At 31.2% G+C, this 12,224-nt stretch overlaps 1 protein-coding gene across 1 annotated transcript; it reads right to left on the bottom strand.

The window, feature by feature from the left end:
* Positions 1 to 2,174: 2,174 nt before the first annotated feature.
* Positions 2,175 to 11,791, bottom strand: LOC130678761 (nuclear autoantigenic sperm protein-like). The gene is made up of 2 exons (XM_057486205.1): positions 11,632 to 11,791; positions 2,175 to 3,815 (listed from the first exon to the last, which is right to left on the bottom strand). Exon 2 carries the CDS (start codon positions 3,813 to 3,815, stop codon positions 2,622 to 2,624), a length of 1,194 nt encoding a protein of 397 aa, XP_057342188.1. The 5' UTR covers positions 11,632 to 11,791; the 3' UTR covers positions 2,175 to 2,621.
* Positions 11,792 to 12,224: the final 433 nt, after the last annotated feature.

Below are 12,224 nucleotides of genomic sequence, written 5' to 3'. Positions count from 1 at the left end.
TATCCAAGGATTTAGAAAAAATTTTCAGCTTATTTGATATTAATACCAGAACCAACAAGCATGAGTATTCAGCTTCAATTTACTTTTTGAACGGACTCTGCATTGAGAAAAATAACTCTCATTTACAAGAAAATATTTAATGATTCAAATAAATATGTCATAATATTTTGGCAGCAGATAGTTTAATTGAATCAAGTAACTTAGCTTACTTGATTCATAAGTATAATTTCACTTTCACGATGAATAATTCAAGGAAATGTTTCTTTATTTCACACAATTTTTCTATAATTAGATTATACGATAACTCGAGGTAAGTTAAGCTCTCCTTTCGTGAATGAAACGAACGTTTGATTCAGGTGTATAATCATCTAATCGGAATAATTTTAAACTTATGTTACGTCCTGGTCGATGCTTTGGCGCTGGCGTAGTTGAGCGGTTGATTATGAATGTGGACGAATGACAAACTTACATATAATTATAAATGGGTTGAACAGTCACCATTTGGTGGTTGAAATAAACTGGTCGTTTGAATATATTATTTAATATGTCTAAATCCAACTTATGCAATTGTAAAGAAATAGTTTGAGAAGTGTGAAAATATACAATTGAAGTAATTTATAATATTGTCAAGATATTCTTAACAATAACTTCGAGAGGGTGAGAAAGAAGTTGAGTCCTACTGAGCCTGTCTGCTCTCGATGATTATATATTTTAGACTGATTTCTCTTGATCGCCTATCGGTTTTGAACCACAGTGATTCCACGGTGGTGACACTGTGTACCCACTATGATTAGACAATGTACCCATCATGGTTCCATGATGGATTCAGAAATTTAATTACAAAAAAATCCCACCGACTGGTAGGCTCGACCCCGAGACCTTTGAATTCAAAGTCTGATTTGTTATCCACTGTGCCGAATCTCACAATTAAAAAATGGAGTTGATTGTATTTATTTGGATAAAATTGAACTTAAGAAAATTAAAGTCGTCAAATAAATGATTGATTTTCTTATTTGTGTTATATTCAATTATATTATTGTTTATAGGGTAACGAGACTAATAGTGGTATACCCAGTAATAACTAGACAATAACTACTTGTTTTGGTCAGTTCTATAGATAAAAAGTCGAAATTTTTTAAACTTAAATAAAAATTTTGTAAGTTAATATCTAGGTTTTTTTTTATAACTAAATTCCTGATTGAAGCTTCAAAATTCCCTTAACTGTTCCGCCAATGGTCTTGTTAGCCTATTTCCAAAAATTTAAACAAAGTTTGTATACTTTATAACATTTATGAATGCGGCAAATTAAAAAATTTCATCGACTTGATAAGGTTTATAAATTATTATAAAATCATTTTTTTCGAATAATGTTACGTTATATGGACCTATCTAAATTATTTCACAAAATTTTATGATTCACACACCTGCACAGCTTTATATTTACTCAGAAATTGCTATTAGATAGAATTTGCTAGAACTCAATTTTTATAATTTATAAGATTATATAAAAAATTAAAAAATGTTATGAAAGTTTTTTGACTGAATGGATAAATATGTAAGATTATATACAAAATAATGTAATTTTATATATTTATATGAAATTGAACTATAAAGATTTATATTCTTATATATAAATATCAGTGAGTATACCTCGTTAACACGATGGGTACACTGTGGAACCACCGTATTTACACCGTGGGTACACGGTGGTAAAATGGCACAAAACCACCGTGGATCCACCGTGATTCAAATCCGTCAGGGCGGTATTTCAGAACCCAGTACTCTAATCCAGAGTTGCTGAAAAGAGGATTGCTCGAACTTTCTGGTACGAGGAAGCAAGGGCATACCCTTCCAAAATCTATTGGATTCTATGAGATTTTCTAATTAGGGACAGCTGACTTCAGGATATTTTGAGTTTTTTGTTTTGGTTTCACATCTTTCCTTTTAATTAACGTAAATGATTGAGCATAATTTGATTGAAAGAGAAAATTCTAAAGAATGATACGAGATAGAAACAATGTTATTATTCTATAATATTTGGCTTTGATATAACTATTTAAAATTTAGTAATAGCTTCACATTGCCAATTTATGAAACATTTAACTTATTTCGGTAGCTTATAAAGAGGATCAATGAGAAGAACTATAAACAATTGAAAAAAAAGTACACTACTCAAGGCTTCATGGTTATTTACTTATCTATTATCATACGAAATACAAGAGCAATCAATTGTTTATCTAAATTTATAATTGTTAACATTTTGAATCTTGAAAAGTAAGTAGTTGAAAGTAATAGTATTATCCTTCTTGGAACTTCAATGACTATCTTTAAGATAGTTAAAACAGCTCGACATATAAAATAATTGTTGTTAATAATGATAAATGACGAATGTTTCAATTATTTCTAAATCACGGTTATTTTGATTTTCTCAATATTTACAGTTTTAACTGAGTGATGAAAAAAGTGAAGTTTAGTATCTTATGTATAATTGCTTTATAAAAAAATAATTATTGTATTTAAATATTCATTTTCAACAGATTAAATACAAAAAAGTAACTATTGAAGATCCTACGGACGTAATCACACACATTGTTAAATATTTTGAAACTTGCCATGTTACGTTAGTATTTTTTTTTTACAGGTGATGTATCCTGCAATACTGCTTCATCACTTTTACGTTTCTTACGTACGAGGTGCGAGATATCACGAGCAGGCTTGCTTTCGTTAGCAGAAATGGAATTTTCTGAGGTATTTATTGATGTGGAGCTCGTACTTGCAGTATTAATGGAGCCACTAGTAACGTCGTTTTTTACTCTTTCAATAAGACGTTTGTAAGCCTCTTGTTTGAAATCATTCATGTCTGTGATTTTTTCTTGAATTGCTGGCAATAATTCTTTCAGCTCCTTGATTTCGTTTTCAACTGTGTAAAATGGATCGTCTGATTCAGGCGATTCTTCTAAATTTTCCAATTCTTTGATTTTAAGTTCTAATAAACTCGTGGCTTTATTAAATTGCTCAATACTTAAATCAAAATCGTTAAGTAATGAATACGCAAGACCTAATTGATAATGAAGTTCTGCCATGACTCTTGCTTCAAAGGACTCAACAGTGCTCAGTATTTTTAAAGCTTGTTCAAGATCAGCAACTGCAATTTCGTGATTGCCACTTTCCATTGCTACTTCACCCAACAGTCTGTACGTTTCAGCAAGATTTTTGGAACCCGATGGTCCACGTTTATGAAAAACAAGCTTGGCAAGCTCAAGAACTTCCCAAGCGACTTGCAAATCTATTCCATGTCCAGACTCGTCATCATCATCATCTTCTTTACTTGAGTTTCCACCATTTGCTTCATTTTTCAATGATACGCTGTCTGTCTCATCGATATTTGGTACTGTTTCTTTGCTCGAACCAGGTATCAGTACTTTTTCTTTTTCGACTAACTTGTTGCTTGGACTCTCAGATGTAGTATTTTCTGACTTTTCACTTCCAAGATCTTTACTCTCAGTATCATTCAATTTTTCCTCATCACCATTGTCTTCTTCGCTGTCACCATCATCTCCTTCTTCATTACCGGGTACACCACCTCCTAATATTCCAGCTTCTTCTCGTGCTAATCCTAGTAAAGCACGACCGTAAAGAAGATATGGCTCACCTAATTCATCACCCTTCTCACCATACTGTTGTGACAACATTTCTAGCCCTTGTGCAAAGGCAGTTACAGCTGTTGTATAATCTCGAACTAGAAGGTGACGTTTTCCTTGCGATATAGCTGTGTTAGCATCTGGATATGACGAGCTTTCTGTGATATTAGTCATCTGAAAAGATACAAACATTTAAATCTTACATTAAATGCATCATACAAATATTAGTAATTATAAAATTTACATCGAGACCGGGACGATTATTAGGACTAAACCACAGAACAAATTTGTGATTTTAAAAAATGAGTGATAAAATTATTGTCTTATCTTATTACTCTTTCCGAAAATGTTGTGATTTCACAGTAGTTTAATTCTTATCAATTCTTTAATGTGATCCTATTCAATTTTATTCGCGTTTTAAATAATTCGTGAGAGATTTCGTATTTACATGATTTATTACATTAGTAACACGTGTTTGAGTAAGATTCTGGAGTAAGTATCTTGAGCAAGACCCCTAGCTGCTAGTATCTTTTTCTACGTATGTGTCTTTCGCAAGATCGTGTATCAAGAAACCTATGTCAAGATTTGTGTATGTCTAGCTCATGGTATCGTAGGCAAGAATATTAAAGATATCTTGAACACGTGCAATGAAACAGTGTCTGACGCATATCGTGCACCAGTAACTTACAGTAGGTACTTACGCATGGCTCGCTCAAGATCTGATCAAGGCTCAAAATCAATTTCGAGCCTTGAGCAGTTCTTGAGCAAGCCATGCGCAACTATTTTCAACTAAAGTCTTCCTCCAGAATTGAGTTATAACTTAACACGAATTTCTTGTAAGGCTTCCACTAGACTTGCTATTGGAATCTGTTCACAAGTATCTGCAGCAAGACACATACGTAGAAAAAGACACTAGCAGCTATCGATCTTGAGAGCAGACTTGCTAAAGAATTGAAAAAGATTGTTATATGGGTAGTGACTTTGCCAAAAACTCATCAAATGATGGTTAGTGTGAGTTTCTGTGACGGAATGACGTAAAAATTTAATTTAAATTTATTTTAATAGTTATCAAAGTCAAACAAACGGAGATTATAAGTAAAAAAAAACATGACGAAAAAACATTCTTTATTTTTTTTTTACGTTTTTTTCTTTTTGAAAAAATTTGTCCAAAGTTAGTAATATTATCTTGTTTACATTGTATTTCAGGGTGGTCACAAAGAAATGATTTAAAAATTCCCTGATATTTCCCGGTTTCTCAATAGAGTTTTTCACATTTTTCCCTAATTCAGAAATTTTATTCGTATCATTAAAATATTCAAAATTTTTATTATATTTCATTGTCAATAATTAAATCTGGTGGTTAAATCATGCGAGAAACAAAAAAAAGTCAATAAAAAATATGGCCTACTTTTTATTATTCAATATTAAAAATAAGTCAGTGAAAGTATTTAATGAGAAATTTTATGATTTAAATAAATTCATAATATACTAGTCCCAAAAATTGAGGAATATGAAAAAATTTTAAATTTTTGAGTGATTTTCAGCAGGCTGTAGCTCGAAGGAAAATGGTCGTACAACAAAAACAAATAAGCAACTTGTAGCTCCAAGTGTCTAGTTTTCTGGTCTGGTTTTCCAACTTTATTAGTATGCGCGGTTTCGGAGTAATCAAAAGTCAATGGTAATTATTGAAAAAAATTTATTGAAGCCCATGGACGCTTTTTAAAACAAGCAAAAATTTGGAAATTTTTTTTTTCGATGGTTTTTTGAAGGTTGCTCTGGAACTGTTCATAATAAAAAAATTTCAAGACCAGATCAGACAACTCGATACTTGGAGCTAAAATTTTTTTTGTTTCTGTTGTACGACCATTTTCCTACGAATTGGATCCTGATAAAAATGATATGACAGAGTGTTTAGCTTGCCTAGTCTGGTCGCACCTAAATATTATAGACGAACATTAGGGCGCCACTGGAAGATGGATTCGGCCTTCCAGAACCGGATGTTAATTGTATTTTTATTAGATGTTCAGGGTCGTTGTAAAATTATAGTTTTGTGAGAGAGGAGAGGAATGATGAACAGGCTGAATTAAATTTATTTAAAACTTTATTTTCAATCTCAATTAATTAAGCACCTTGCTTTTATATTTATTTTCCCTTAATAACAATTAATAACCTTATGACAAACAAATCTTATGACCAAATAAACTTATGACAAACTAAATTTTACTACGTCTCCCGGACGTTTTCCACACTCCCACACACACACGTATTTTAAGCGTCTTCCGGACGTGACACACACACACACTCTCTCGTTAAAAAACCGTCCACCGGACGTTAAACCTTTAACCTTAATACACCTTGATAAAAAACCGTCCACCGGACGTTAAACCTTATTTTTCTTAATTTCTACTTTAAAAAACCGTCCACAGGACGTTAACCCGCATTTTCTTATTTCCTAGTGTCCACCGGACATATCTTAAACCTAACTTTAATTTTTGTCCACCGGACCTACATCACAGACACAGTTTCTTTTAATTAACATTAATTTGACTCTATTTAAGACTCTACTTTAGTTTTGAATTTTTAATATCATCACAATCTTTTCACCCAAAATTTTATGACTCTAATTCAACTAAATTTCCCATATAAAATTTCCACATTAACTTATTCTGATTACAATTTATCACTTCCTTAATTTCCAATTAACTCACTGATTTTACATATATTAATTAATTAATTTGTTGTTTAGATTAAGTATTAATTAATTCGTTTTCCTCATAATTTTCACTAATAATTTTCCTACATACTATTTTTATACATTAATTTACTTCACAATAATATAATCCGTTTCTTTCCATTTTACTCAATAACAATTTACCAAAATTCTAGCGTTCTTTTATGACTTCATTTTATTTAAATATTTAAATTAATTAACTTAAAATCAATTTATAATTAAATTGCGACTAGAATTACGTTATGAATTGACTAGAATTTCGGCCATTGAGTTGGCGTCACTCGGGTCCTGAATTTTACTGACGGATTCGAGTAAATTAAAGTTCATTTATGAATTAATTCAGCCACTGGAATAAATTCCGGCCTCAATTAATTTACTGACGTTATCGAATAATTTATTCAATTAATTATTTACGCGGGAAAATTATTTGATTCCAGCCAAAGGCTTCGGATAAAATAATTTAGAGTTATAGACAAGATGGCGAATAAGAGCGGCGCGAAAACTTTTGAGAAGACGAGGCGCGTGGTTGTAATGGCCAACGGCCTACATCTTCCAATTTATTGTGATGGTGAGCTGGAGAGGACCAGTATTCGAGGGCACCTGTGATGTGAAAATTGTGATATTTTGTGCTTAATTTATTTTTTTTTCTTATCACTATGACTATTGTTACTAAAATTACTTAAAAACTATTATAACTAGTATACTTAAACCTAGGCCTAAAATTCTAAATACTATGTTTAAACAACTAATTACTTTTGTACTTATTTTATATCTATTTGACTTAAAAACTATTACTTATGTTTCTATTTAGTATGACTTAATACTGCTTATTCACTAATTATTATTCTTATATCTACTATAAATACTCAAAACTAGTAAACTTAAATCTAGGACTAAAATTCTAATAATACGTTTATGTTTTTGCGTTAATAACTAATTACTACTTTCCTATTACTATTTCTTATTACTAGTCTGACTTAAGAACTATTTCTTATTTATACTTCTATTATTTCTTATGAATATGACTTATACTTTTTGTTTACAACTAAATTTTTGTATTACTCTATTATACTATTTGGGTTTATTTTTTTATTATAAACATTATCATTTTCTTTCGGAAATGACGTATTATTTATTTATACTTATATGGCTGTGTTGTTTTTTTTAGTTTAAGTTGAATGAATATACCGAGATATAAAATTATATGGATGTACGGCATAAGTATGTGAATGCGCGGCCGAGCGAAAATTATTCTAAGTCCTGAGCACCAAAGTCAAAGGAAATAAAATAAAAACGCTTATATAGATTTCAAATGAATCGTTTAAAAGATTCAAGAGATTAAATGAATTATAAAATGAACTGAAATACAAGAAATATTAGTTGAAATTAAAATAAACTCTAATATTTCAATCGTTCATTCTTTCATTTTCTATCCGCCCACCCGGATTATCGTCGCTCGCACGGCTAAGTTCTCGGGACTTAGTATTTATTTAACAGCTTAAGCGAATTCTTTTCTTTTAAATTCAATTTTACCTTTGATAAAATTAATTTCTCTCGATTCCCTTTGACTTTGAAACTTGGGACTTAGAAAAATTTTACAAACCGTATACTCTCGATGTCAACAACAGAGGGCGATGGAATTTATTCCCGTCCACAGTTACAACGGGTAGATATAATGATAAAACCGCGCATATGAGCCCGTACAATTCAACTTAGTCTCCCGAGACGTTTTCTAGAGGAAGGCCATTCCCTGGACAACATCTGGAACTTCGCCTACCCCACGTCCGACCGGATCAAGGTAAGCGAAATTTTTATTCTCGTGGAGATTTGGTGTCCCCGTACTAAGGCCTTCTGCTGAGGTACGGTAGGTAGAACTAGCCGCGTAGGTGGAGGTTAGACGGAGACCATCCGCTTACCCTCTGGGACGGGACTTCGTGTAGGGCCGACGGGGTAGTCGACCAGACTCCCCTGAAGCACCCGGGAGGGGTAGTACCGCGTTGTAGACCGCGAACTTTTGAGTATGTGTGTGACCGTGTATACCGTGTAAGCCGTGTATAAATTGCTTAATTAGCAATAAACCGTGTAAATTATTGAATAAACAACAAGCCGTGATTATATAATATTAAAACCGCGTTTAATTATCAATATTAATTATTGTAAGAGGTAGTAGAAAAGGGCTGGAAGCCATTGTAATTATTTAATAATAAATCCTAGTTTCTTATTGTCTAAATCTGTGTTTTCTTTCTTTTGGAAAAGAGTTTCTTTTTTTTCAGTTAAGTAAAGTTTTGTTGATTGATTAATTAACACTGTCTATAAATTAAAAACCCCTTTTGAACCCTGGACTCCGGCGAGCTAAACCAAGCAAAAAGGGGTAGTTGGATAATTTATACAGTCAAATTTTAGTAATTAACAATTACTTCTTTTGTTGATTAAATCGATCACACTTTTAATCACTAATTTTCTTCAATACATATTTTCTGTTTCGTCTAACTTCTGAGTTTCTGGTAACATACGAAACTGACTTGACGTTTTCTCTGACAGTAATCAATTAATTAATTACCCATCGAATATTTAATAATTAAAACCCAATTATATCCGTTACAAATTTTTGACACTAATCAATTAACTATTTACTCTGTGTTATATATTTATAATAATATTCCCAATTTTACCTGTTACATTATATACGCGAGAACCAACGGAAAGATATTAATTAAATTAATTATAATTAATTCTGCCATTGGAATATAAATTCTGGCCTTAATTAATTATAATTTTACCTTGATGAATTTTACAGCAGCAACCAGATGAGACTGGTAGCTGATGTCCGGCTATTCCTCCAACTGTCGTCCAGTTTTCCTTACAGGTAAATCTGCTCTTCTGGTTCCCGATTGTCTGATTTATTCTTGCTCCAGATTATTAAGGTCCTCGTCTTGCCTCGTATAGAATGGTGTAGATGATGCGTTCAATCACTCTAGTCGTTCACTTCACTTAGGCGTCCATCGCCTTCGGTCGTCCGACTCACTCTCTCGATTTTTGGCACTGCACTCCCTTATAACTCTTCGACTCACCCCCGGAAAACTCACCCCCGGAAAACTCATCCCTACTAAATTAATTAGCCAAAGAGAGGGACGGATGTTCGAGTCTCACTGATTAGCGACACCCGGTGACATGTCGAATCACTCAATTTAATAAACCGGGTTATAATTAGGACCCGTTATCGACCGTGGACAAATCCAAATTTAGATCTTAATAAATAGTCATTGGAATCTATTTTACCCTGTTACAATGACTTATAAATTTTGAATTTTTTTAATCTTCTTTAATTTTTGTGACTAGTGTTTTATTAAAAAATTTTCGACTGTCGCAATCATATTCCCGGATACTTTTCGAAATTCCCTGAAATTTACATGGTATTCCTTGGTTGCATTAAATTCTCTGATAATTCTTGGTTTTCCCGGCTTGTAGCCACCCTGTATTTTATTTATTCTGATCATGAATTATCGAAAATAATAGCTGATATAATTTTTGAAAATATTTCCAACAAATTTATATCCAAACGAGCAACTGATAATACACGATAGTGAAAATAGCAGATAATTGAAATTTATTTGTTGTAATAAATAACATATAATTAGAAGCATTGATTAAAATATGGGCATTTAAAATTTGAAACATTCTTTCAATAGATTTTTTTTGTTTATGATATTTAGGTTACACTCTAAAATGCGTCCCAAGTAACTGTATCCCTTATTAGCAGCATTCGCGACAGCAACTCGAGGTGAATTTCAGAATGTACTCTGTATTGTTTATGAAAAAATTGCCGGTTGTTTGCTACTTACACTTTTTAGTCATGCTCGATTAAAAATTTGAGTATTAATTATTGAAAATTCTTCAATTCAATCGGTTTATTATTTGTAAAATTTCGAGTCTTTAAATTTACTTGTGAAATTATAAAGTACATCGTCACAAGTTTAAGTTAGATTTAAATTACAGTTCAACAAATAACATAAAAATTAATTATAGAATGTCTTTATCATTATGAATAATAATAGTTGTAAGATTAATAATTATTGTTATATTGAATTGTAAAATAATTCTTTGATTAAAAACTATGAGGTCTTTAATGAAATATAAAATATACGAGCAACGTACGTGACTGCTTGAGTATTACTACCAAATTTACAAAATATGATTTGAATTTAACTGTTTATTAAAATCTATACTCTAAAACTAACTCTGGAATCTTTTGTTTATTTCTATTATCATTGAAATTTAATGAGACAAATCTCATCATTAACTCGCAAATTTATTGATTTCGATGATTGTATAGTCATGGGATTCTTGAAAAAAAACTACAGGGTCAAATTTTGTTTTATTAGTCGTCCAATGAATTTTTTTTCACTGATACCCAATTGAATCTGTTTAATTTTTATTATCATAGAAGACATGGCATAGACTAAATTTTTCTTATTTTCTCTTAATTATATATATAATAATCATATATATTCAGTGATATTCAGTGACAGAATAATTAAAATATTAATTTATTTAAAGAAAATAAATACGATCGTCTTTTTTTCCCGCCTAATTTAAATGCTATTCGAATGATATAGATAAATTTATTTATCTCGATACTTGGCAATAAAAAAGAATTTAAACCATGAAAAGGCACAAATTCAAGTCAAGACCTATCAAACGATACCAAATTTAATAACATTAACTAATTCTATCATATATAAATATGGCGGGAACAAACTTTTCCTTATTCTCTTAATAATATTGATTAACCTGCAAATAAAAATTTGAAAAATTTCAAATAATTATTCGCTAATTTTTGATAATACATCAAATAAATAGTAATTACAATGGCAGGAAAATAAGCAAACAATCAATAATTTTTCCATTTGTAACCTACGAATTTCGAATGAACAGAAATTAATGTGAAAAATTGCTTCTGAAGGAGTTGTAAAAATGTTTGTGTACATTTTATAATTAAGTAGAATTTGATTATTTGAAAATTTAAAAATCATAAGCAGACTGCTGATTTAACAATGATTAATTACTCACCATTTGTAGATATTTTTAATTCAGAATATAAGACGATCAGAAAATGAATAGGAGAAAAGAACAAGGTAAAGTAAATAGGTGGACTCGAAATTCAAAACAGTAAAAATGTTTTATGAAAAATACTGTGGATTGTAAGTCCACCAAATTTATAAAAAAAATGATAACAATATTAAAAATTATAATTATTACCTTTAATAATTTGAATAAAGTTGTTTACCGAGAAATAACATTCGGGTATCTTCCGAATTAATTAAGAATAAGGGTTGTTCTGCAAAATTTTATTTCAATTTCACGTTAAATAGCTGTTGCCCTTAGACTTTTCAACACTCGACTGGAATATGGTGCGGTGTAAAAAATATAGAGCATACCCTGATATCCACTTTGACTGACTGCAAGTTGACAGAAAGAAACGGCCGTCATCTGACGCAAGTTGACTGTAAAAAGTTTATGTTCAATTAGTTAAGGAAACTTTCATACAAACTTTCTGTCAAATTCCCTGGTGGCCACCTTAACCAAAAGTTACCCTAATAGCACAGTTTGCTTTAGCAAAAGTTTACTTACAAAAGTTTCCTTGAATTTTTCGCGAAATGTCCGTCAACTTCGGACTTTTCCGTTTTTGACGACAATTTGTATGCAACTTGCTATTCAATTTGACGTAACTTTACTTACCGAATTAGAATGCATATTCTCTTCAAAAGTTGACGAGAAAAAATTTTTCGTCAATTCTCAGAAAAAGTTTTACACCAATTTTCCCTGATAGCCACACTTTACATATAATTGCT

This window comes from Microplitis mediator, chromosome 2, assembly GCF_029852145.1.
Source record: "Microplitis mediator isolate UGA2020A chromosome 2, iyMicMedi2.1, whole genome shotgun sequence".
In the NCBI taxonomy this organism is placed as follows: domain Eukaryota; kingdom Metazoa; phylum Arthropoda; class Insecta; order Hymenoptera; family Braconidae; genus Microplitis; species Microplitis mediator.
Note: the sequence above shows the minus strand (reverse complement) of the source record. Positions and strands in the feature narration are given on the sequence as shown.

Bases quoted from the DNA above. Each gene is read 5' to 3' on its own strand.
- LOC130678761 (XM_057486205.1), bottom strand. From the start codon at position 3,815: ATGACTAATATCACAGAAAGCTCGTCATATCCAGATGCTAACACAGCT.